We start from the raw sequence: 23528 nt of genomic DNA on the forward strand, positions 1-23528 counted from the left end.
CTCTAGTAGCTCAGCCTGGCTGGGATTTATTTATATCCCAGCGGCCCTGGCCGTCTATATATCGCTCTTGCCACGCTAAGTCTGCCTTGACCAACGTCCGTCTGCACCATCCCTGGAGCTCGGCTTCCGAGCTGCAAGGCTCTTTGGGTGGGGAAAGGGAGAAAGAGGAGAGGAGAGAGAGACAGGAAAGGGAGGTGGTGGTTTGGCATCTGCTAGCGGGACTGGAAGAAGCATCTGCCTTGGGTGGCTCTTGCGGCTCAGTCTCTCTGAATATGCAGGGAATTCCAGGCATGAAGACAGTGTGTGTGTGTGAGGGGGGGGGAAAGGATTGGGGTGAATCATAGACATAAACCTGATAAAAAGATGGAGTAAAATATGCATGTGTGTGAGAAGCCCAAGCTTTGCAGGTAGATTTTTAACAGGGACAAAAGAACCCTGGGAACTATCATTTGTGCCTCACGGAGCTACCACACTCAGTGCCCTTAACAAACTACAGTTCCCAGGATTCTCTGGGGGGAATCCGCATGCTTTAAGTGTATGGCATGTGCACAGACCAGCTCAGTGGTAGGAGCATGTGCTCTGCATTCAAGGGGTCCTGGTTTGAGTCTCAGTATCTCAAGGTAGGGCAAGAAGATATTTCCCGCCCCCTGGCCCAAAACATCAAAGAATGTATAAGCAGAACTATGGACTTCTTTCTTTAAAAAATAAATAAAATTGCACCCAACAAATTAGTGGCTTTAGACAAGCCATGTGTTTGCACCTAGTCTCGATTTCCCTGTCAGTAAAAGTGGAAAGAAAATGGTCACACCTGGAGATGGTGAGAGAGAGGGAGGGGGGGGGGCGGGTTGTCACATCCAGCTTCCACTGTTTTTCAGCACCCTCCTCTAGCCCTCAGGAGTTGTAGTCTAGCCACACCCAGTCACCCATGATGCTGGCAGGTGCTGATGGGAGTTGGAGTCCAACCACGTCTGGACTGATTAAGGCTATCCTACACAATTCCAACTGCTGTTTTTCATTAAAAAATCTTCAGCCAAAGAACCTAAGATTAAAACCTAAGACTTAAAAGAGCAGTCTGTCTTGATCAGAGCACAGATGCATATAGTGCAGCGTTCCCAGAGAAGAGGCCACCACGAAGCTCCCAAAGTTGGACAGGAAAGCAATACCATCCAAAGGTCGTGTGCCTCTAGACATGCAGGTTTCCACAAAAGAGGGTCTCTCCAAGAGCAGGTTCACTAATCTTGGTATGAAATCTTGCCTGAACCACTGAAATCTTTGTTCCTCCCCCTGAAATAGTACTCCTAGTCATGCTTTGCACATACTCTGCACCCACCATAGCGTGCGCACGCACGCACGTGCACACACACACACAGAGCTTCTTATACCCAGTGATAATTTGTACTAGCTGCCAATTAGCTCCCAGGTTAAGTTCAAGGTGTGCATGCATAGGACACAGGTGGCACTGAGGTCTAAGCCACTGAGCCTCTTGGGCTTCCTGATCAGAAGATCAACAGTTCAAATCCCTGCAACGGAGTGAGCTCCCATTGCTCTGTCCCAGCTCCTGCCATTCAAAAGCATACCAGTGCAAGTAGATAAACAGGTACCGCTGTGGCGGGAAGGTAAATGGCATTTCTGTGCGCTCTGGTTTCCATCATGGTGTTCTGTTGTGCCAGAAGTGGTTTAATCATGCTGGCCATATGATCCGGAAAGCTGTCTGTGGACAAACGTCGGCTCCCTTAGCCTGAAAGTGAGATGAGCGCCACAACCCCATAGTTACCTTTGAGTGGATTTAACCATCCAGGGGTCCTTTACCTTTTACCTTAATGGTATGCAAAGCCCTATAAAGCTTGGGATTAGGATACCTGAAAGAGCTTCTCACTCCTTATATACCCAACCCATTACGAGGTATCATCTTATCAGGAGGTTCGTTCCATATGATGTAGGAATCGGGTGTTCAGAGGGGCAGAACCGACACTTTAGAAATCCCTCCCAGAATACAGACAGACAGACTTGGGTGCACATTGAAGGATCATCCTTTCTCAACAAGCCTCTGAAAGAGGAGATCTTTATCCCAATCTGTAAATGTACTGGATTTGTAATTGTTTTTATATACAAAATTGTTCTTTAATTGTTTGTATAGATGGAATTGTTTTTACATATGGAAACATTTTTACATATGGAAATGATTTTTGCTATTTTTGGTTTTGTTCTTTTTACTGCAAAACTGCTTTGAGGTATTTTATGGGAAGTGATTCGCAAATGGAATTGAACAAAAACAAACAAACAGTTCCTACATTTGTATCCATGTTCAGCCGAGGCCATGAAGCTGAGGCAGCTAAGCCTCTCTCCCCTTCCCTCCTTTCCTAAAGCAGGAGCAGTAATCCTTCCACAGCCAGGTAATTAGCAATCACTAATTGGCGGCAGTTTGTACCAAGAACTTTGGAGTAAGCAGACAATGCTTTATTTATCACCACCATTTGATGCCTTTATCCCCAGGATGCCAGAATGGGTTTGCAAAGGAGAAGAGACAAGGAGAGTTTGTGGGAATAATACTGGAGAAGTCCTGTTCTCACCAGCTCCCCTGGCTGAGCCCAGAGGTGAGCGATCATGTAAGAGTCACCTTTTCTGAGCATCTCATGAAGGACTCAAGAACATGCAAGTGAGGGGACAAGCAGTTGCCTGCCCACTCACAGCTTTGGCTTGCAGAGAGCCTGCGTGTGGTTTAGTGGTTAGGATGTTGGGTTAGTGCCTGGGAGACCACTGTTCAAATTCCCACTCAGGCATGAACCTCAGACTGGGTGACTTTGCTCCAGCCACCCACTTACCTACCTAGCTAGCAAAAAGGGTTGTTGAGAGGATAAAAATGGGGAGGAGAGGGGAAAGTCCATCTAGTTTTGCATCCAGTTCTCACAGTGGCTAGCCAGGTGCCCCAATGGGAAGCCCTGGACTTGAGTGAAACAGCAGTGCTGGCAGCCATTGGTAGCCTTATTCTCCCCCTATCAGTGGACCCGAGAGCAGAAACCTCACTTAGGAGATTCAGGGTGCACACACAGCTCTGGACTCCAGTAACACCTTGGTGCTGATCTTGAATTCCTAGAACTGGCTGCATGAGGTAGACGCCTAATGGAAGAGCTGGCCCAGTTTGGAAGAGGCGTTCTGTCCTGGTGTATGAAAGAAGGATGGATGCCTGTTTGATGGTAGAGACTGCAACCTGTCTTTAAAAGCACTTGCATTAAAAACTGTCTTTAAAAAAACCCACCCCTGCTGCCTGGTTCATAGGTAGCACCTTTTTAAGCAGATCATGGTTGCAATCCTATACCCTCTTACCTAGGATTCAATGGGGCTTATGTCTGAGTAAATCTGCATGCACGGTATCTCATTATACATTCAAAAACACCACCACAGAGCTGTCTCCAGCTAAGTCCTACACAGTGCAGCTTACTGAAATTATAATGCACTTAAGCCAGTCATGCCCATCAACCTCTGTGGGTCTACTCTAAATAGGGCTAGCATCGAATACCACCCACAATTACTTAATTAATAATCATACTAATAATATTGAAAAGCATTTCACAATGTTCCATGTTAGATCACATTCCTGCCTCCCCTCCATACCACATTTAAGTTAGATATTTTATATTTGTGTGTGTGTGTGTGTACACACACACACACACACACACACAAAATGGGTCTACTCTGAGTAGGACTAGCTTTGGATACAACCCCCGGTTACACTATTAAATAAACCTAATATATACAACACACAAACACAGATTCTCTGAATGATTTTTAAAATGAGGGTTCCCCCCACCCCGCCCTGAAAGAAAAAGAGAGCATCAAGCCCCACCAGATCTCACACGCTGAAAAGCCCAGAGAATTTTCTCCAGCCAGTGACTGCACACCTCCAATGTTTATAAATTAATTATCTGAAAAAGGCCGGCTGTGCTTTATTGCAGTGGGGGCTGCAATTTAGAAGCCTGATGCGCTGCCAATTCCAAGAGCGGCATTGATCCCAAATGACCGCAACTATCCACCCAAACCCTCCTCCGCTCCCGCCTCCTCCCTCCCCTCCTTCTCTCTTCCAGCAACAGCCCTGCCTCCCCCTAACCCACCGCCTGCCCGCGCAGACATGCAGAGGATGTGTTATTTACAACGCTACACTCTCTTGACGGTTTGGAAATCAAGAGTGATTGACACACGGATGCTACAGGGGACGGCAGTTCCAGGCGCGGGAGAAATGGAGAATGTGAGGATTGATGCAGATGGAGAACGGCATGTGCAAGTGGGGGGGGGGGAGGGAAGGAAGGAAGAGAGGAGAGGAAAGGAGAGACAAGCAATTAAAGAAAAAGAAAAAAATGGCTCCTAAATTATTAAAGGTTAGTTGGTGCCACTGGGTGCGCCCGCAGATAATCAGTGCTTTGTGCTGGCAGGAATAAAATTTATACTTGCTCTCACTGAGTTTATTTCTCCCAGGGAGCTTCTGCTATTCCAGGGTGAGAGATGGAAGGGAGTCCATCCCCTTAGCCATCCAGTTCTGCCCCGGAGTCAGCCTTCTGAATAGTTGCTTGCCTGGTTGCCAATGCAAGTCGAGAACAGTTGCCAGGTGATGCACAGGTACAAGAGCAAGCCTTTTGCAGGCTACTGGTTTTGGTGGACTCAATAATTATGCAATTTATGTAATCAGTTTCGTAAAAATTTTCAACAGCGATATAAATAATGTCCTTTTGGGCAGAAGGCAAACTGCAGTTGAACGGAAGCAGCACTGCAAGTGGCAGGGCGGAATGCAAGGCAATGCCTTCTCTGGCCCCTACCTATAGGCAGGCGTGGGAAACCCTTTATTAGTCCAACTCTCATCTGCCCAAGACTCCCATCTGCCCACCCAATCATGGTTGATGTAAACTGCAATCCAGCAACATCTGGAGGCACAGAAGTCCCCCATCCCTGCACTAAAGGCAGAATTCCAGGAAGAACGATCTGTCAAATGGAGGATCCACCATAAGGAGACCATTTCCTTCCTTGCAACGCCTCTATCCCACCCCTGATCTCCCTATCGCATGACCTGGGTTGAGTTAAAGGGGCTGGATGCCTCTCCCAGCTGTTTCTGATCCAGCAAAACACCAGGTGAGAAACTGCTGTTTCAAAAGAACCCAGCTAACATCATCCAGATACAGAGGCAGTTAACTTTTAAGTCCCAATGCAGAAACGGGCTGAGTTAAAATCACCGCCTGTTGTTGCCACAGGACTTGGGTATATGCTCACAGGAAGCTACTCTCTACTGAGTCAGAGCACAGGGTCCATCTAGCTCAGAATTGTCTGCACCTGGGGTGAAGAACCTCAAGTCCAAATGTGCCTCCCCCAAGCCTCTCTACCCAGCCCTCACCAGCATGCTTTGCACTGTTTTTGCCTGACTGGAACGAGCCCTTTAACACTGACGTGCCTTTCACACTTGCCTGAATGGAGGATGAACTAGTGGATGAACTATGTGCAGAAAACGAGCCTGCTGCACAAAGGTAAAAATCAGCATGCATTGCTCCACCCACTTTTCCCTCTGCTCCCCTCTCCGCCAACACTGGCATGTAGGACCTGGGAAGGCTGCTAAAATAAAGGAAGTGAGCCCTTTGGCTGAAAATTGTTTCCCACCTCTGGTCTGCACTGGAGAAGGTGGGGATTGAATTTGGTTAGCGAAGCAATTGCTTTACCAGCGACCCACGGCCCTTCTCTTAAGATACAGAAATGGAGCTGCCTTATACTCAGTCACACCGCTGATCTGTCCAGCTCAGTGTGTTGTTTATACTGAGAATCTGTTTTACATGCAGAAGGTCCCAGGTTCAACCCCTGGCTGGGAATGTCGCTTGCCTGAAACCCTAGCAGGGGTCAGAAGACTTTTTCAGCAGGGGGCCAGTCCACTGTCCCTCAGCCCTTGTGGGGTACCGGACTATATTTTGGAAAAAAAATATATGAACGAATTCCTATGCCCTACAAATAACCCAGAGATGCATTTTAAATAAAAGCACACATTCTACTCATGTAAAAACACACTGATTCATGGGCTGGATTTAGAAGGCAATTGGGCTGGATCTGGCCCCCAGGCCTTAGTTTGCCTAACCATGCCCTAGAGAGCTGCTGCTGGCTAGTAGAGATAGCATTGAGCTAGATGGTCCAATGGTCTGGTTCAACATAAGGCTGCTTCCTACATCCCGCTGTGACTGATGTGCACTGCCTGGGGAAACTCAAGTGGTTGTGGGAAAACTGCCTTTAGGGGGCCATTCCCAGTGTTCTCTTTCGGGGGGCTCCATGATAAGCTTCCCAAGGGGTGGTGGAAGTGGCTCAAAGCTCCAGGCAGGCACTCTCACAATAAGACAACGAAAGGGGGTCCTCACCACTATGGCTAGGGACTGCCATGCTGTTGGCCAACTGGTAGAGGCGCTGCTGCTGTTGCTGCTGCTCCTCGAAGGTGCCATGCTCATTGAGGGCGGACATCATCCTCCTGTAGTGCTCCTCGGGGGTCATCTGAGTCACGGCGCCCTCCAACAAGGGAGTGTGTGAATTTTCTAAGAGGAGAAAAGATGAAACATGAAGAGGGTGTGTATTCATTTGTTGCGTTTCTATCTCACCTTTTCCTCCAAGGAGCTCAGGTGGACTGGGTTCTCCCTGCTATTCATTTAATCTGACTAAATATTAGGAAGAACTTTCTGATTGCAACAGCTGTTCAACCGCGGAACGGAATACCTTCAGACAGAGGTTGGATGGCCGTCTGCAGAGGGTTTGACTAGATGACCTTTGTGGGTCCCTTCCAACTCTAAAATTCTGTGGTTCTATGAAAACGGCACTGAAAATAGAAATCACGTATAATTGCCCCAATAACCATCATGAATCACTATGAATGGCCAAGGAAAAGGACTTCTGGGGGCACCCATAGATAAAAATCAGCCCAACTCTGGCTCCCAACCATTTCTGCCACCCATTCCCCCCCCCACAAAAAACAGCAAAGGTGCCTCCAGGTTCTTGCTGCAGCACACGGTGGAAGATTAAAAAACCAGGCCTGGAGACGTTTGTTTACTGTAAGCAAAGCTCAACAGTAATTACCATTTTCTTGTTTTGGCAGCTTCCCTCCAACACTGTTTTATCTCTGATCATCCCCACAGGCTGAAGCTTTTCATTACTCCAGAGGAACTCCCAACATCAGTGGTAACATTGCGGTGCGGGGCGTGGGGAGAGCAAAGGCAGCAAGTGAGTTGGGGGGGTGACTCCCCCCCAATGCATGGGTGTGCATGCTGTAGAGCTCCCATCAGAACAGTTGGCACGGTTAATTGAATCAGATAACGATCTATTAAGGGAACTGCTTTGATTGTGCCTTGGGCCGTGTATCCATGTGCTTGTGACGGGCACGGAGGCAGCTGGCTTCTGAAAGCAGAGCCCTCCTGGCCCAGGAGGTGATGACCAGGCAGATGCAGAGAAAACCCTCTTGCTTGTTTTTTAAAAAATGCATCAAGGCTCCAAAACGCCCCCCCAACCCCCAAACCAGAGTGAGTGTGAACATCCTGGTGGACAGCTTTTGACAAACTCTTCCAAAGGGCACCACATCCTTTGCTGCGGAGGGAGGGTGTGTGGTGCCATTGTGGGGACATTCATTCACTTCCTAATATTTTATACTCTGCCTTTCTAGGAAGTATTTAACAGAGCTGGCTTAGGGTTGGAGTAAAAGACGCCACTGTCACAACCCTGCCTTCTTCTGATGCAGGGCTAGATGACCTGTGGCTCTCTGGACACTGCTGGACTTCACCTCCCATCGCCCCTGATCACTAGGTCATGTTGGCTGGGGCTGATGGGGTCCAAAAACATCTGGAGGAAGCAAGGTTGGGAGAAGAGACAAAGCCAATACACTGGGTTCTCTGTCTTCATTGGCCAGTGCCCCTTGCCTCGCTGGCAGATTCCAGTGCCTCTCTCTCATACATGCCATATGTTTGAAGCACATGGCTTCCGACCCCTGCCCCAAAGAATCCTGCAAACTGTAGTTCACCCCCTTACAGAGCTACAACCCCCAGCATGCTGAACAAACTATAGTTCCCAGCATTCTTTGAAGAAAGATGTGTGCTTTAAATGTATGGTGCAGACCCAGTCTAATTCCTACCCTCCCATCAGGTCAGGACACTTTGAAAAGAAAATCTGTATCTTTACGAAGTGCATCTCCACGAAGGGGCCCGCTCCATAAACCAGGGGTGCCTGGCTTCTCATGCATCAGGATGAGAAATCTCCGCCTTGACTTGACGCACATAGAATTAGGAGCCCAGGGAACGACGTCAATGAAAAATGCTATTGCCGCTTCATCGCCATCATTTAAATGTGTATCCCACCTTTCTTCCCAAAAGGAGCCCAGTGTGGCAAATGCACAAATGATAAAATAAGTAAAACATCTTAAAGACAATTCCAACAGAGTTGTAGTCGGGGGGGGGGGGATGAAATGTAAAAAAGGCTTGTTGGAAGAGAGGAGGGTCTGCAGGAGTTGAGAAGGCCACAGAAAAATGGTGCCTGTCTAATAATTAACAGGAGGGAATTCCAAGGGGCAGGTGCCACCACACTAAAAGCCCGATTCCAGCGCTGTGTGGAATGGAACTCCTAAGAACTGCAGGAGGCCCTCATCTGCAGACCGTGGTGATCAACTGGGTATAGAAGGGGTGAGACGACCCTTCAGATATCCTGGTCCCAAGCTGCAGAAGGACTTTATGCACCAGCGCTGTGAATGTAAGACTTCAACCTGCACCTGGCACTAAAAGCCGTGAAGACCTGTTGACTCTGGAGAGGAACGAGGAGGGGTGGCCAAGAAGGGAAGTGCACAAAGGGAGCTTTGCCCATGGTGGAGCAGGTGGTCTACACCCCAGGGAAGGAAGGGGGAGCAGCCGCAGCTTTGGAATTCCCCTTCTTTCTATTCCTGCCTCCGCCATCCGCCGCCGCTCCCTGCTGCTGAATGACAAGGCCTCCCACGCTTGCCCGCCCACTTGGCTCCCTGGAGAGAAAGCTCAGAAATGCACCAACTGTCTCAACTCTGCTGTTCCCCCCATCATCACTCAGAGCCAAAGCTTGGCAGGGAGGGGAGGAAGCCAGGATTTTGGGAGGGGGAAATCACTGGAGGTTTGGATTGTGTCGTTGCTTTCGGCTGGAGAAAAAGATGCGGTGGGTGCAGAGGAGGAATCTGTCCCAGAGAAGATTTCAGGTGCAAGACGGAGGGAAGCAAAGTGCAGAGAAAGGCAGGGGTAGGTGGGTGGGGGAGTTAGGATGCGATGTGTGGAAAGAACCCAAGGGAGATTTCTTCCCGCTCTGCCACCCATCTCAGCCCTGCGGCTCTGCTGTCTTGCTCTGGTCTTTAGCGCTGGCGGGTTAAAGCCAGGCGCTTGATCCCATCAAATCTCCAGACGTCTCCAGGTGTGACATCAGGACTCCGGCTGAGCCACTCAGAGGGCGCAACTGAAACGGTGGCAGCTGCCCTGGCCTTCTGCTCCACCTGGCGCACAGATGCCGCTCGGAGGCGCCTGTCCCCTGGCATTCCAGCTCATGTGACAATGGTGTGTGAACTCTGCCAGCAACTTTAACTGGCACTTCACCCCCCACAATGTGAGAACACTGTGAGAGCGGGATGCCAGATTAGGCGGGTCTTCAGCCTGATCCAGCCGCTGGACTGTTATTTTCACTCCTATAAGTGCCTCCCTATCTAAGAGTCTACTGGAGATTTATACAGAAGTAGCTTATTCCTTAAAATGGGCCACACAGTGCATAGTTAAACAATGGAACCAACTACTGCTAGATGTAGTGAATGCCACCAACTCGGATGAATGGCTATAAGGCACAATGGCTGTGTTCTCCCGTCACTCTCAGAGGAAGTATGCTCCTCAGCCTTCTGTCCATTCGTCAGCCCCGAACCTAAAAAGTTTTCACATACAGGAGAAGAGGGAATGGGTGACCTTACTGGCTACCTGAAGTGAACCAAAACAGAAAGGCAACCTGGATTCAGGAACAGAACTTTGGATTGTTGTGAACAACTGCTTAAGGAGAAAGCAGGTTGCTAGTCCTCACTATTGTCAGAAGGCTTCAGCTGCTCTTGCTTGGCAATCCTGCAGCGACCTGCCTAACCCCCACCCCCCACCCCCCAGCATCCAATCTGGTGCCCACAACCCCCCGTTTGCACCTGGCACAGAAATTGAGAATTAGAGCAGTGTGAACATTCCTGTCTACTGGATCACATAGGAAGTGAGAGAACTCTTCTTGACACTGCAATTCCCCTGCCCCACCAATGCTTACATTAGCCTAGCTCAAAATTCCTCCAATGTGTTGAAGCTTCTCCTGCATTTATTTTTGCTTAAAGAAAGAGTAGTGGGTGGAAAGAGACAGACCCCATCTCAACAATTTTCTCTCTCTCTCTTCAGTCACCAGCCTCTTAATAATGCAACTCCATTTCCCATCTCCTGTGGAATCTGGGGAGTTGATCTCCACACCTCTGTGTCAGAAGTGAGGATTTTATTGGCGGGAGACAAAGAGGAGAGAGTCAGGAGTCTTCTCCTGGGGCGGACACTTCCTCCACGACCTGCCAGTGCGGCTCCTGTTCCGGGCCTCTGATACGCTCCAATTTCCATAATAGAGGCAAGAACGTTCTGCTCAGTTTGACAGCAGGCACACCTGGACAGCTCCTGATTCTGCTGAGATAGGGCTGGTGTTTGATCTCCAGAAGAGGAAAGGAAGAGAAGGTTACCTGCTTCACAGCTGGAAGCTTTGGAAGCCCCTACAGGTGTCTCCCCTTCCCTCTTCCCTGGGTGGAAGGAGAGAGGAGAGCAAAGCAACACATCCTGTTGCTTCTCCATCCTTTTCCAGAGAGCATGCAGCCACAGCAAGTGTCAGTGGGCTACACTAGGGATGAGCATATCTGCCAATATTGGCTTCATTTTCCCAATCTTAAATAAAGTCCCCCACATTCCCACCTCAGTTTGAAAACTGTAAGCAATTTCCAAAGCAAATTGATCAGCTCTTTAGTTTGGGTTTTTCTTTTTACTCGAGATTCCTGCATTGTAGGGAGTTGGACTAGAAGATTTTGGGGTCCCTTCCAAATCTACAATTCTATGATTCTTCTAATATTCACATTTTCCTGTGTAGTTTTACCTAATGTACCCATTTCTGCAAAGCAATTTTGCCTAATATGATACATTTTCCTGTCTATGATTTTCACTGAAATATGCATTTACAGACACCCATTATACCCTATCACTTGCATTTTTGTACGCATGACCCGGCTAGAGGACTGCGTTGCAAAATTCAGAGAAATTTCAAGTATCATTTCGAAAAGTGTAAATTTAGACGGTTCGCCTTTAAATGCAAACCATATCAAGTTTATCCCATATCCCTAACTATAAAATACTAATAATGCTGTATTGCTGTAATAGGATTGCTGTCCCCTCTGATGTTCACGCTTCAGGGCCAGAACAGCCAGGTGGGGAATTGACGATTATGGTATAAAGGGGGTTGCAGAAGCAGTTGTCAAGGTCAGTGCAGCATTAACTGGTTCATAGGGGAGGAGGTTTTAGGGCAGGAACACCAAATAAAGGAAGGGGAACTCAAGAAGGTAACTATCTCAAAATGCAGGATATTCAGGTATAGCAGATGCATACAAACTCACACCCTGTAAACAGGGCAAAGAAACCCTTGACACGAGAAGCACTGTCAAGTCGCTGTGCAACGAAAAAATGATGGGCTTTCTCACACAGCACCAGGCAATCAGTTTATGGAACGCACTCTCCAAAAATGTTGTTGTTTAGTCGTGTCCGACTCTTCATGACCCATGGACCAGAGCACGCCAGGCACTCCTGTCTTCCATTGCCTCCCGCAGTTTGATCAAACTCATGTTAGTAGATTCGAGAACACTGTCCAACCATCTCATCCTCTGTCGTCCCCTTCTCCTTGTGCCCTCCATCTTTCCCAACATCAGGGGCTTTTCCAGGGAGTCTTCTCTTCTCATGAGGTGGCCAAAGTCTTGGAGCCTCAGCTTCAGGATCCTTCCTTCCAGTGAGCACCCCGGACTGATTTCCTCCAAAATGGATAGGTTTGATCTTCTTGTAGTCCATGGGACTCTCAAGAGTCTCCTCCACAGCACCATAATCCAAAAGCATCAATTCTTCGGCGATCAGCCTTCTTTATGGTCCAGCTCTCACTTCCATACATCACTACTGGGAAAACCATAGCTTTAACTATACGGACCTTTGTTGGCAAAGTGATGTCTCTGCTTTTTAAGATGCTGTCTAGGTTTGTCATCGCTTTTCTCCCAAGAAGCAGGGGTCTTTTAATTTTGTGGCTGCTGTCACCATCTGCAGTGATCATGGAGCCCAAGAAGGTAAAATCTTTCACTGCCTCCATTTCTTCCCCTTCTATTTGCCATGTACAATAGGGTAGATGACTTTGAAGGGGGTTGGACTAATTTAATGGAGGATAAGGCTCTTCGTGGCTATGGGTTATAACATTTGCAAGGAGTTTCCATGGTCAAAGGCACTATGTACTGGATGTTAGTTGCTTGGGATGAACACTGGGAGATGGCTAACTGTGCTCATGTCCTATTTGAGGGCTTCTCAGAGGCATGTGCTGTCCACTCTTGGAAACAGGATGCTGGGCAAGATGGGCCTTTGGTCTGATCAGGCCAAATGCTCATCTCGTCCAGCCTCTTGTTCTCACAGTGGCCAATAAGAGGGTCTCAGGTAGCCCAGAGGCAGGGCTTCTTTCTCTGTTACTCATAAGTAAAGCCCTGCTGAATCAGGCCAGGCCAATGGCCCATCAAGTTCAGCATTTGTTATAACAGTGGCCAAATGTTGCTAGACTACAGCTAGGGATGCCAGAGAATTCTGTCGTAAATGGATATAGGAGTGGATGTCGACACGGTTTGCTTATTCACCCAGGGTCAAGAATGGAAATCACTTAAGTTAATATGAGCAGTGTATAGAATCATCATCAACAACAACAACATCATCTGTTGTTGTTGTTGTTGTTAAGTTTGCAACTTTAACTAAATAATTCTGTTTCCTGCATTATTTTTTATACTTCCTACCCAATGAAGTTAATTATGTATTTGATTCTATAATTAACTGCATTCGTTTCAGCCATAGTGGATAGCAAATTATGTAGGTTTTAGTGGAAGCTGAACTGCAGCAGAAAGGAAGCAGTCCAGGTTGCCATGAACACTGCACAGGATGGAAACTGCTTCCTCCTTACCCCCCCCCGGTATATCTGGCTGGATGGACGGACAGGGACACACACACACACACACACACACACACACAGTCACTAGTCAGCCTCACATAGGAGAAAGAAAACCCTAGAATGTATTTCATTTAAACTTGTGCAGGTAACTGGAACCACAAAGATCATTCTGACCGATCTCACACCAGATCTGATAATCTGCTGCTTCAGACTGAAACTGTCCATGTCAAAGAGAGTGTGGTGGGATGGGGGTGGGGGGAAGAGATGCCAATCTGGGCAGAAAAGGAGGTGTGGGGGAAAGGGAGGTCTTATTTGGGGTCTGGGATAAGCAGCATTGATTCCGAATCCAAAAGCGATAGATAGTCAGGTCTCGGGAAAGCCTGATTAAAGCTTAGCTGCCTTCCTTCTCCAAGAGATGGATTAAACTGCTATCACCTTGATTAATTTTTCAGAGGATGCAGCTGTTAAGGGGGGCAGAGAAGGGGGAGAAGGAAGAGGAGGAGGCAGGAGTTCAGAAACAGCCTGCAGATCAATAGCACAAACGCATTATGAGCAGCATTTTACAGGTTAATACCACTGTTAGGTCCCCTCCGATAAGCTGGCTGGCATCACTGTCTTCCTTGGTAGCAAAATGCATTTCAGCATCCTACCTGGATCCTATTGGAATATTGATGTCTGCCTAATTGCAACTCCAAGGAGGAAGAGAGGGAGAGGGAAGCAGAGGAGGAAAAGGGGGAGGCAGGCTGGGGTGAGGAGTGGGGGAAATGGTTTCACAGGCTTGTGGACAAGAGGAATGTGCACTGGAAAACCAGATTCTTCTGGGATATTATACTGTCTTTGTCGTTTTGGAGCTTCTTCCTAGGCTTCTGCAACTACCCTGCAGAACAGAGAACCCTGAGGTCTCGGTTCATCACTTAATTGCATTCCTTCTCCTTTTCAATAAAGTTCCCAACTCTTAGCATTGTGAAGATAAGATACAAAATGAAAGCAAGGTAAGAGGGGGGAAATACAGTATATATAGTCCTTATGATGGTGAAGCTAAGATAAAATTAAAAACAAGAAACGGTTAAAAACAAAGTTTCTAGTCCTTATGATTGCAAAGAGAAGATTAAAATAGAAATAAGATACAAGTAAAGTTTCTAGTATCTGGGACGCGGGTGGCGCTGTGGGTAAAAGCCTCAGCGCCTAGGGCTTGCCGATCGAAAGGTCGGCGGTTCAAATCCCCGCGGTGGGGTGCGCTCCCGTTGTTCGGCCCCAGCGCCTGCCAACCTAGCAGTTCGAAAGCACCCCCAGGTGCAAGTAGATAAATAGGGACCGCTTACTGGCGGGAAGGTAAACAGCGTTTCCGTGTGCTGCGCTGGCTCGCCAGATGCAGCTTTGTCACGCTGGTCACGTGACCCGGAAGTGTCTCCGGACAGCGCTGGCCCCTGGCCTCTTAAGTGAGATGGGCGCACAACCCCAGAGTCTGTCAAGACTGGCCCGTACGGGCAGGGGTACCTTTACCTTTTTAAAGTTTCTAGTCCTTATGATTGTGAAGACTCTGCCTGGCAAAGTAACAAAGCTGCAGTGACTCCAGCACTAGAACAACAGGGAGAGATGCTGCTGGCTCCTTCTCCAGATTTCCCTGTGCCTCTTCAAAATGCCCAGAAGCAAATCTCCTGGCTGCCCACAGAACTAACATAAAAGCACAGCCATCCTTTTGTTATCTTATGATTACTTTTCATAGAATCATAGGCGTTAGAAGGAACCTCAAAAGGCCATCTAGCTGAACCCCTTGCCAATGCAGGCACTCCCCTGCTACAATTTCCCCAACAGACAGTCATCCAGCCTCTTCTCAAAAGCCTCTGTCAAAGGAGTGTCAGGCACCTCCCGCCATCAGAAAGTTCTCTCTAATGCTCAGTTGAAATTCCCATGCATGTCATTTGAACCCGGTTCAGGGCCCTGCTCTTTGGAGCAACAGAAAACAAGTTCGCTCCATCATCTAAGTGGAAGACCTGAAAACAGGTGTGGGGAGGTAGCCTTTGGTCCTTCAGAGGTTGCTGAGCTACAACTCCCATTGGCTGTGCTTGTTGGGGCTGATGGGAGTTGTAGTTCAGCAACATCTGAAGGGCCAAAGGTTCCCCACACTCAGGTGCATTAATGACAGAGTTTCAAACAAAGATGTGATCTCTCAAGCCCACATTCACAGTATGTTTGCACTCAGCAACGTCTACACTGGCTTGGTCATGTCCACAGAATGGAAGGCGGCAGGTTACCCAAGGATGTGCCCTACAGAGAGCTGGCTTCTGGCACCAGGTCAATTGGCAAACCAACTCTGCACTCCAAAAATGTTTGCAAACGTGACGTGAAGGCTAGTGACATCAGTTCTGCTGTGGGGGAGACCCTTGCAGACGACTGCAGCACCTGGAGACATTCATGTTGCGCATCCATAGCGGTGACCAGAGGAGAAATGACTGCTGGGAGGAGTGCAGAGAGAAGAAACGCTATGGTGCATCTGCAGCAGCACAACCAGATGCCTTCATCTGCCCCAGCTGCAACAAAACATGTCTCTCCCGCATCGGTCTCTACAGCCACAACAGGCGCTGCAACCTTCCAACAGTTTGACTTCTCCCCCAAAGGAACACTCTTCCATTGTCTCCCAATACAGACAGATGCCAACAACTCTCAGTAGAAATAACATTGGCTGCATCCCTTTGAAAATAACAGGCCGGATCAATTTAGGTCCATAAATTTTAACAGGTCTGGATGCACCCCAGGATCTCCTGTCCCCCCCTCCCCGCCTAAAACTTTGATATCAACAAACTGGAAGGTGAAGAAGGCATCTTTCTTAAGCCTTAGTGCCCTTTTGAACTTTTGAATGCATGGCAAGGTCCTATCTTGGCACTTTTTCTAGCCCACAGTAGAGTCCTGCTGCAGAAAAGCCAAGAAGAACAGGACGTATAAGTTTGCTGCTTAAAAACTTATGTTCACAGTAACTGTTAAGGCAAAACCTTTCTGACAACTTGGGCCCCTCAATCAGAGTGCAATCTCCATCAAGGTGTGTGCTATTGACTGCTAATTAGTTTTGAACTTAAAACAAGGAAACCTCTAGGGAACAGGGACAGGACTGTAGCTCAGTGGAAGAGCATCTGTTGTTTTTAATGTATAATTGACTTTCTTCAGTAATGTTTTCTTCTGGATTACTTTACTTGATTTTTTAAATGTAGGTTGCAAACTGCTCTGAGATTTTTTTATTAAAAATACAAAGCGGTATAGAAATTAAAATGAATGATAATCTCCAGATTCTCTAAGTAGGGCTGGGAGACACTCCGGCCTGAAACCATGGAGAGCTGCTGCCAGTCAGTGTGGACAACACTGAGCTGGATGGACCAATTGTAGCTTAGTCCTAGAAGAACTACAATTCCCAGCAAGCTTAAGAAACTACAGTTCCCTGGATTATTTGGTGGGGCGGAGGAGTCATTGCCTTAAATGTACAATGTGTACACAGTCTCTGCCTCTCTCACACAGGAACCTGGCCTCGTACTCCCCCATCTCTGTGCTGCACGGCAAAACTGCTTTTGAAACTTAGGGGCTTTCAAAGCAGATTGCAAATATGTCATTGGGCATGTATGCAGTTCTGCTCTTCAAAGAAATAACCGTAATTTTAAAAATCATGTTGATCACGCCCAACTCCCCCAAGTGCGACTGAAGTAGCTGTTTGTATTCCATACGGAAGTCTTGAAAAGAAAATGTTTTATTATAAAAACCCAAACTCAAAGGCAGGAGGGAGCGGAAGGGGGAAGAGAGAAAGAAAGGAAAACACCAAGGAAGGAAATGGGACATAGTAATTTTTGTAATCTTAACTCTTGCTAAGCAGACAGGGGGGCGGGGAAAATCTTACAGAATGATGTTCTCATCCGGTACTAAATCATTCATAAAGGAAGGAACTTACCCAGATCTTATCAAGTCCGGGGGTGGGAGGAGGGTGCAGGGGTCAGAATAAATTAAGAGCAATTCAAGTTAAGGGACACCTTCCGTAGCCAGAAAGCTGAAAATGGAAGAACCCTTTGAGCTTTTATGAAAGGAAACTGCAGCAGCGGCATGACTTGGGTAGATCCTGCTACTTCCCACCCCCCACCAACTCCTCTTTCTCCATCATAAACGCCAACTGTCACAAGCTTCAGAAAGTATGATTTTTTTAAAAAAGGAACCTACCTTTTGGGGACTCACTTCGAGATTTCTTGCTCTCCAGGGGACACTCGCTGCTGCTGTTGGGTGAACACGCTCTTCTCTTGCCTAAAACTTCGTCTGGAAGAAAGGGGGGGGGGAGGAGAGGGAGAAAGAGAGAAAGAGAGAATTAGATAGAAAGGCACACTCTTCTTTCCATCACCGCCACCCTTTCATCCAGAGACTTTGGGGGGCATGTTGAACACACACACACAAATCTGGCTGAGCAAGGGAGGAGGGAGGGAGGGAAGGAGGGTGGGTGGGTGGCAGAGTGGAAGTCATATTGAGCTCACGGATATGCTTTCCTAATCATGCAGCCCAAAGGGACCCGGCAACCCTTCAGCACGCTGATCAATGGCCACCGTTTCCAGCCATAAATTTGGAAATCTAGTTTATTTCCTTACTGAACTGCATCATTTGATCGGCCGCCTTTCGTCCCCCGGGTGTGTCCTCGCTTTTCATACCCTGATGCAAAACAGCTGGGGTCTTGGCGGGTGGTTCGGGGGGGGGGGGGGAGAAAGAGATAGAGAGAAAGAGTATTCACTTCCCCCTTCTCTCTCTCTCTCACACACAAGCACCCTGCTCCTCAATCTTTCTTCAGTCTCTCTCTCTCCACCCCTTCGCTCTTGGCGATCGCAAGATCTTCAGCAATCTTCTCCCCGCCAGACTGCGCGAGAAGCATTCAGCCTCTGCATCCGTGCAGTCCTAGCAAGCCAACGCAAAATATCTAATATACAATTACAACATCTCTCTCTCTCTCCCCCCCCACCCCCTCCTCTCAATCCCCCCCTCCTGCTTTTCCCTTCTCCTCCTGTACAGATTTAAAAATCAATATCCTCCCATAATAATGCTGGGGAGACTGTTTGTCATCGTCGCAAGCATCAAATTCTCATCTATCAAAAAGGCTCTGCCTTAAAGGGACTGCAAACCCCCCCCCCCAAAAAAAACACCCTGTGCAAAACAAGTATCATATTTTGTGTGTGTGTGTGTGTGCATGTGTGTGTGTTGCAATTCTGAAAAGGCTCAGAACATCACTTAATAGGAGCAGAACTCTGCTTCCTGACAATTTCAGCTGCTTCTTTTTTTTTTAATGTAAACAACCCCCAACCAAGCTTCTGGTCCTTATGACTAATGAAATCCCAGGATGGAAAGCGGTGGGTTGAGAAATGGGCTTCAGCGTCTCATGTACCTCTGTTCCCCCCAACCCCAACATGACCAAAGCGAGAATTAATTATGCACAATTATGTTTAAAAAAGATGCACACAAAATAAAATTCATGCCATTTTGCTCAAGTCGTTTAATTTATCTTTCGATGCAGAACTGAGCTTTTCCTGGCACGGAATTCAACTCACTCGGGTGGCATTTATTTATTTATTTAAGCACAAAGTCCCTACAGCTCTTGTGCATATTTCTTTGTAACTGGTCATGAACCACATGAAAAACTACCCGGCTTGGATTGTGGGGACGTTGATTGTATTGCTGGTTGCAGTCCTAATTGCCTGCTGTTTAACAACCACTGTGTTGCTCAGATTGGGCAGCTATTGCAAATTAGGTGAAACAGTATCTCTTGATGGAACAGTTTCTGTGAGTGTGGGAGTATGTAAACTTTCCTGTGGATCAGAACACTTAATCAGGGGGGAAGTTTTCCCTCTGCCACAGAGTTTTGGGCAGCGAAACCTTTTGCCCTGTCCCCCCCCCCAATGGCTGGCAGTTTTATCTCTTTGGACTGATTTTTGAACGAAACCTTCATCTATATAAGAATATAAGAAAGAGCCTTGAAGCTGCATCAAGCCAATGGCCCATCTCGTCCAGCATCCTGTTCTCACAGTGACCAACCAGACAGATGCCTTTGGGAAAACCCGTCAATCAGGCTCTGAACCCAAGATCTCCCCTCTTGCAGTTTCCAGCAACTGGTATTCTGAAGCATTACTGCCTCTGCAGTTTGCTTTTTTAAAAAGGAAAAGGCTACTGAAATCTCTCCCCCACCAACTAGGGATAGCTAGTTCTGTCTGATTCTCATTTCCCCCCCCCCTATCATGAAGTAACTTCTCCCCTTTTCCATATCAGTTTGCGGAAATCCTCATGGAAAATCCATCTTAGTGCACTTTCTTCCTATTGTGCACATTTACATGTGCACACATTTTTGCAAAGGGATTTCCCGTGATGTGATGCAATTTTTGCACATTCTTTTGACTAATACACACATTTTATGCACCCTTCGCCCTAACATCATGACTTGGCTGGAGGACTGCACAGAGAAATTGGGAAAAGTGCAAACTTCCAAGGGTGGCTGTGTTTTGGCTTCTGTCTGGTTTTTGGAAAGTGCATGATTTGGGAGATACTTCTTTTAATGTGAACTTAATCAAATTCCTCCCTCATCCCTGCTAACAACTGAGATGCTGACAACGAACTTTTTGTTTTTGTTTTTATTATGCATTTTGTGTTTTTATGTTGCGTTTCACCCTGAAATCTACGAATGAAGAGTGGTATACAAATTTAATAAATAAAATAACTACTGAGAGTCAAGTGCTTTTTTTTTAAGGCCAGTCTGAGTCTTAGCCTCTATGGGAAACATGTGAGTGTGAGAGCCAGTGTGGTATAGTGGTTAAGAGCAGTGGACTCGTAATCTGGTGAACCGGGTTTGATTCCCTGCTCCTCCACATGCAGCTGCTGGGTGACCTTGGGCTAGTCACACTTCTCTGAAGTCTCTCAGCCTCACTCACCTCACAGAGTGTTTGTTGTGGGGGAGGAAGGGAAAGGAGAATGTTAGCCGCTTTGAGACTCCTTAGGGTAGTGATAAAGCGGGATATCAAATTCAAACTCATCTTTGGGGTATTTCTCCCTGCCTTGCAAGCTTGGATTCTCCCGAACCTGGACATCCCGCTGGCCGGCATGTGCAACACACTTGCCCCTAGAAACGGCATCCATGACAACAGGACTGTTTTCGCCCTATGCCCCACCAGCATGGGGCTGGCTTCCACCCTCCCTAAACCGTGAAAGAACAATGGACCGGCAGGTGAAAGGCGCCCAGTTGGGGTTTCGTGCCACGGCATGCAGTTGGCTCTGCCCTTTGCCGGCAGGAATCAGAGGAACAAAGGGAGAGGGGGGGGGGAAAGGTCATGGGAATTACAGGGTGTAATTTAAACAGAGGGAAAGCCGTCAGCACTTGGCGAGGGGGAGAGAAGGAAAAGTGCTTGGAGCCCAGAGACTCAGGAGCCAACATCTGACTGGCTAGTTTAAAATCACTGTGCAATGTCCTGCAACTGGCAGACCCCCCTTGGGTCTTGCTGCCCCTGCTGGGCTCCTATGCCCACAGTCCCACAGCCAGAAGGAATGCCTTAGGTGTGTCTTCCCCTCCTAATATAGGAACTCCTCCCCCGCCCCACAGTCTGCAAAACGCCACATCCATTTTCACTCCTAAAATAGGCTCAATGACGCTAGTCCCTATGGGAGTGCCGTAGCCTGCAAAATGCCCAAGGTAAATTTTCAGTACTAAAATAGCCCCAATGACGTTAGTCCATGTGGCAAGTTCCCTCCCCCCAAAGTCCCACAGCCTGCAAAATGCATTGTGAATTTTCACTCTTAAAACAGCCTCAATGACGCGAGTCCCTATGGGAGGTTTCCCCACAGTCCCTTAGTCCGCAATATACCCTTGGTGTGTTTTCATTCCTAAAACAGCTTCAGTGATGCTAGTCACTATGGGAGGTTTTCCCCAGTCCTATTGCCTGCAAAAAGCTTTGGGTGTTTCCACCCAAGTATGTTAGTCCCTAATGGGATGTTTTCTCCACATTCCCAGCCCATCGTTCTCCACAACTCCCATCAGCCTCAACCAGGATGGCCAAGGATGGCTGGAGCTGTAGTTCAGAAACATCTGAAGATTTAAGTTTTTTCAATATTGTTATAAACTTCTGTGGTATCTCTTTATGGTACAGCAATATATAAATATTTTTAATAAATAAATAAACACCTGTAGTTCGGCAACATCTGCTCCTGATGAAACAAAGTAGAATATAAAACATTAAAAACATACACAACACAAACAACTAAAGCAACAATGCAACCAGTTAAAAAAAGAATCAACACTGGTAGAACTGTGTAACAACAAGAACCTCAAATGCAAGTTTAAGCAGAATCAGAGAAAAGGTATCAAGCAAGCCTTTACACTACAGCATTCCACAAATTGTGGGGGGAGCCACCACCAAGGAGGCTCTCGCTGCTACCTTGTGCTTCAGAATGTTTACAAGCGCAAACAGGATCAAAGGCAGAATGGCAGATAACCACCCCAATATCACCATGAGCTCAAATCTTAATGAAAGCACCACAAATAGAACATCTGGAGAGAGCTGAAATGGTGAAGGAAAGCCTTCTCAGAGAGAAGTGTTTCACTTTGTACATCAACATTCTGGAGAAGACCAATTGTTAGGCAATGAGCAATTTGAAGACATTACGGGCTCTGCCAGACTGATGTTTCATTACTGGTATATTCTGAAACATGTTCTTGACAGAGTAATGGTGTATTAGTGATGGATTTATCGTGCTTTTGTTCTGTGATGCTTCCACATTATTGCCATCCGACAGAGCTAAAGTGCAACAAATATGGGACAAAAATAAACCAGACTATTTGTGGATAAAACGTAATGAAATTTCAGCAGCGAGTTACAGGATACGCACTGATTGGAAATGAAGCGCAATGTGACAGGCGCAAACAGTATTGAAAAAAGGATTGTGTGTGACTGCCCTGATAGCATCAAGAGTACAAATCATCATGAATGTGCAATAAAAAGGATATCCGGAGGGGCCCTGATTCCCAAGGTGTGGTTTTATTACACGAACAGCTTTGAGACGCCTCCTCCAAAGTCCCTTCGGAGAAACACAGCAGAGGTGGGGATGGGGGTGGCTTGCTTTCACAGCCTCCTCCACTGCTCACCTATAACGAGGCCATTTACAAGGAGAGGTGTGCAGACATGCCCTGCAAAATTCATTTTTACAGCCTGTGTCGGGTCATAAAAAGGTGGTAAAAATTCATAGTATGGAAAACAAGCCCAGCTGTTCGTCTTTGTGGTGGAAGAAAGAGATCCAGCTTCATTTTGCAGACGATGTATGCATAGAGGACGGTGCTTGGGCGAGTGGCTGGGGGTCTCTTACTCTTACTTGTATATATGCGAGTATCAAATGGTTAAGCTAACCTTGGCCTACCTTGCAGGCTACGCATGAATGAAGACTGTGTTTGGGAAGTGGGTAGGGTTTTCTCTTTCTCGTTACAAAATAATGAATCTGTACAGTTCAAAAGCACGCCCAAAAGTGCTAGTAGATAAATAGGTAGCTCTCCTGCGGGAAGGTAAATGGTGTTTCCATGCGCTGCTCTGATTTCGCTGCTCCGTTGCGCCAGAAGCGGCTTAGTCATGCTGGCCACATGACCCGGAAAAACTGTCTGCGGACAAACGCTGGCTCCCTCGGCCTACAGAGCGAGATGAGCACTGCAACCCCGGAATCGTTCGCAACTGGACTTAACTGTCAGGGGTCCGTTACCTTTTTTTTACATGTAAGTATTGTATGGTTAAGACACAGGCCTGGTGTCAATGCCACACTTAACCATGGCTGAATTAGCACAAGCTATGCATATGTAGAGGATGGTACTTGGGTGTGTGATAGTCTCTCTTTTACTCTTATCATTTCAAAATGATTTTTGTGCATATGTAGGCACCAATATCATGCTCGGTGTTAATGTCAGGCTAACCAGGGTTTACTGCTCCCCCAAATCTCAACCTCAGCTTGCAGGCCTGTTTCATGCCCTGGTTAAGAAAGGAACTTCGGCTAGCATTAATCCCTAGAATCTCCAAGTAAAGCTGGTGATGTCCCCCTCTCTGAAACCCTGGAGAACTGTGGATAGTCAATGTAGATGGGTCAATGGTCTGATTTTATATAAGGCATCTTCCTATGTTCCTAACCTAGAGAAAGGGTTGTAGCTCACTGGCAGAGCATCTGCTTTGCATGGAGAAGGTCTCAAATTCAATCCCTCACATCTCCAGGTAGGTCTGGGAACGTCCCTGGCCTGAAACCCTTGAGAGCCACTGTCAGGCAGTATATACAATGATACG

At 47.3% G+C, this 23528-nt stretch overlaps 1 protein-coding gene across 5 annotated transcripts in view; it reads right to left on the reverse strand.

Annotated features, from left to right (window-relative positions):
- The window catches only part of SAMD11 (sterile alpha motif domain containing 11), a 159787-nt gene that overhangs the window by 41875 nt on the left and 94384 nt on the right, over nucleotides 1-23528 (reverse strand). For all 5 annotated transcript variants that reach the window (XM_053400823.1, XM_053400822.1, XM_053400820.1 and 2 more), the window contains 2 exons: nucleotides 17419-17511; nucleotides 6378-6548 (listed from right to left, as the gene is read on the reverse strand). In XM_053400823.1, coding sequence (XP_053256798.1) covers nucleotides 6378-6548; nucleotides 17419-17511 — 264 coding nt within the window. The remainder of the gene's footprint in view (nucleotides 1-6377; nucleotides 6549-17418; nucleotides 17512-23528) is intronic.

This window comes from Podarcis raffonei, chromosome 8 (genome assembly GCF_027172205.1).
Source record: "Podarcis raffonei isolate rPodRaf1 chromosome 8, rPodRaf1.pri, whole genome shotgun sequence".
NCBI lineage: Eukaryota > Metazoa > Chordata > Lepidosauria > Squamata > Lacertidae > Podarcis > Podarcis raffonei.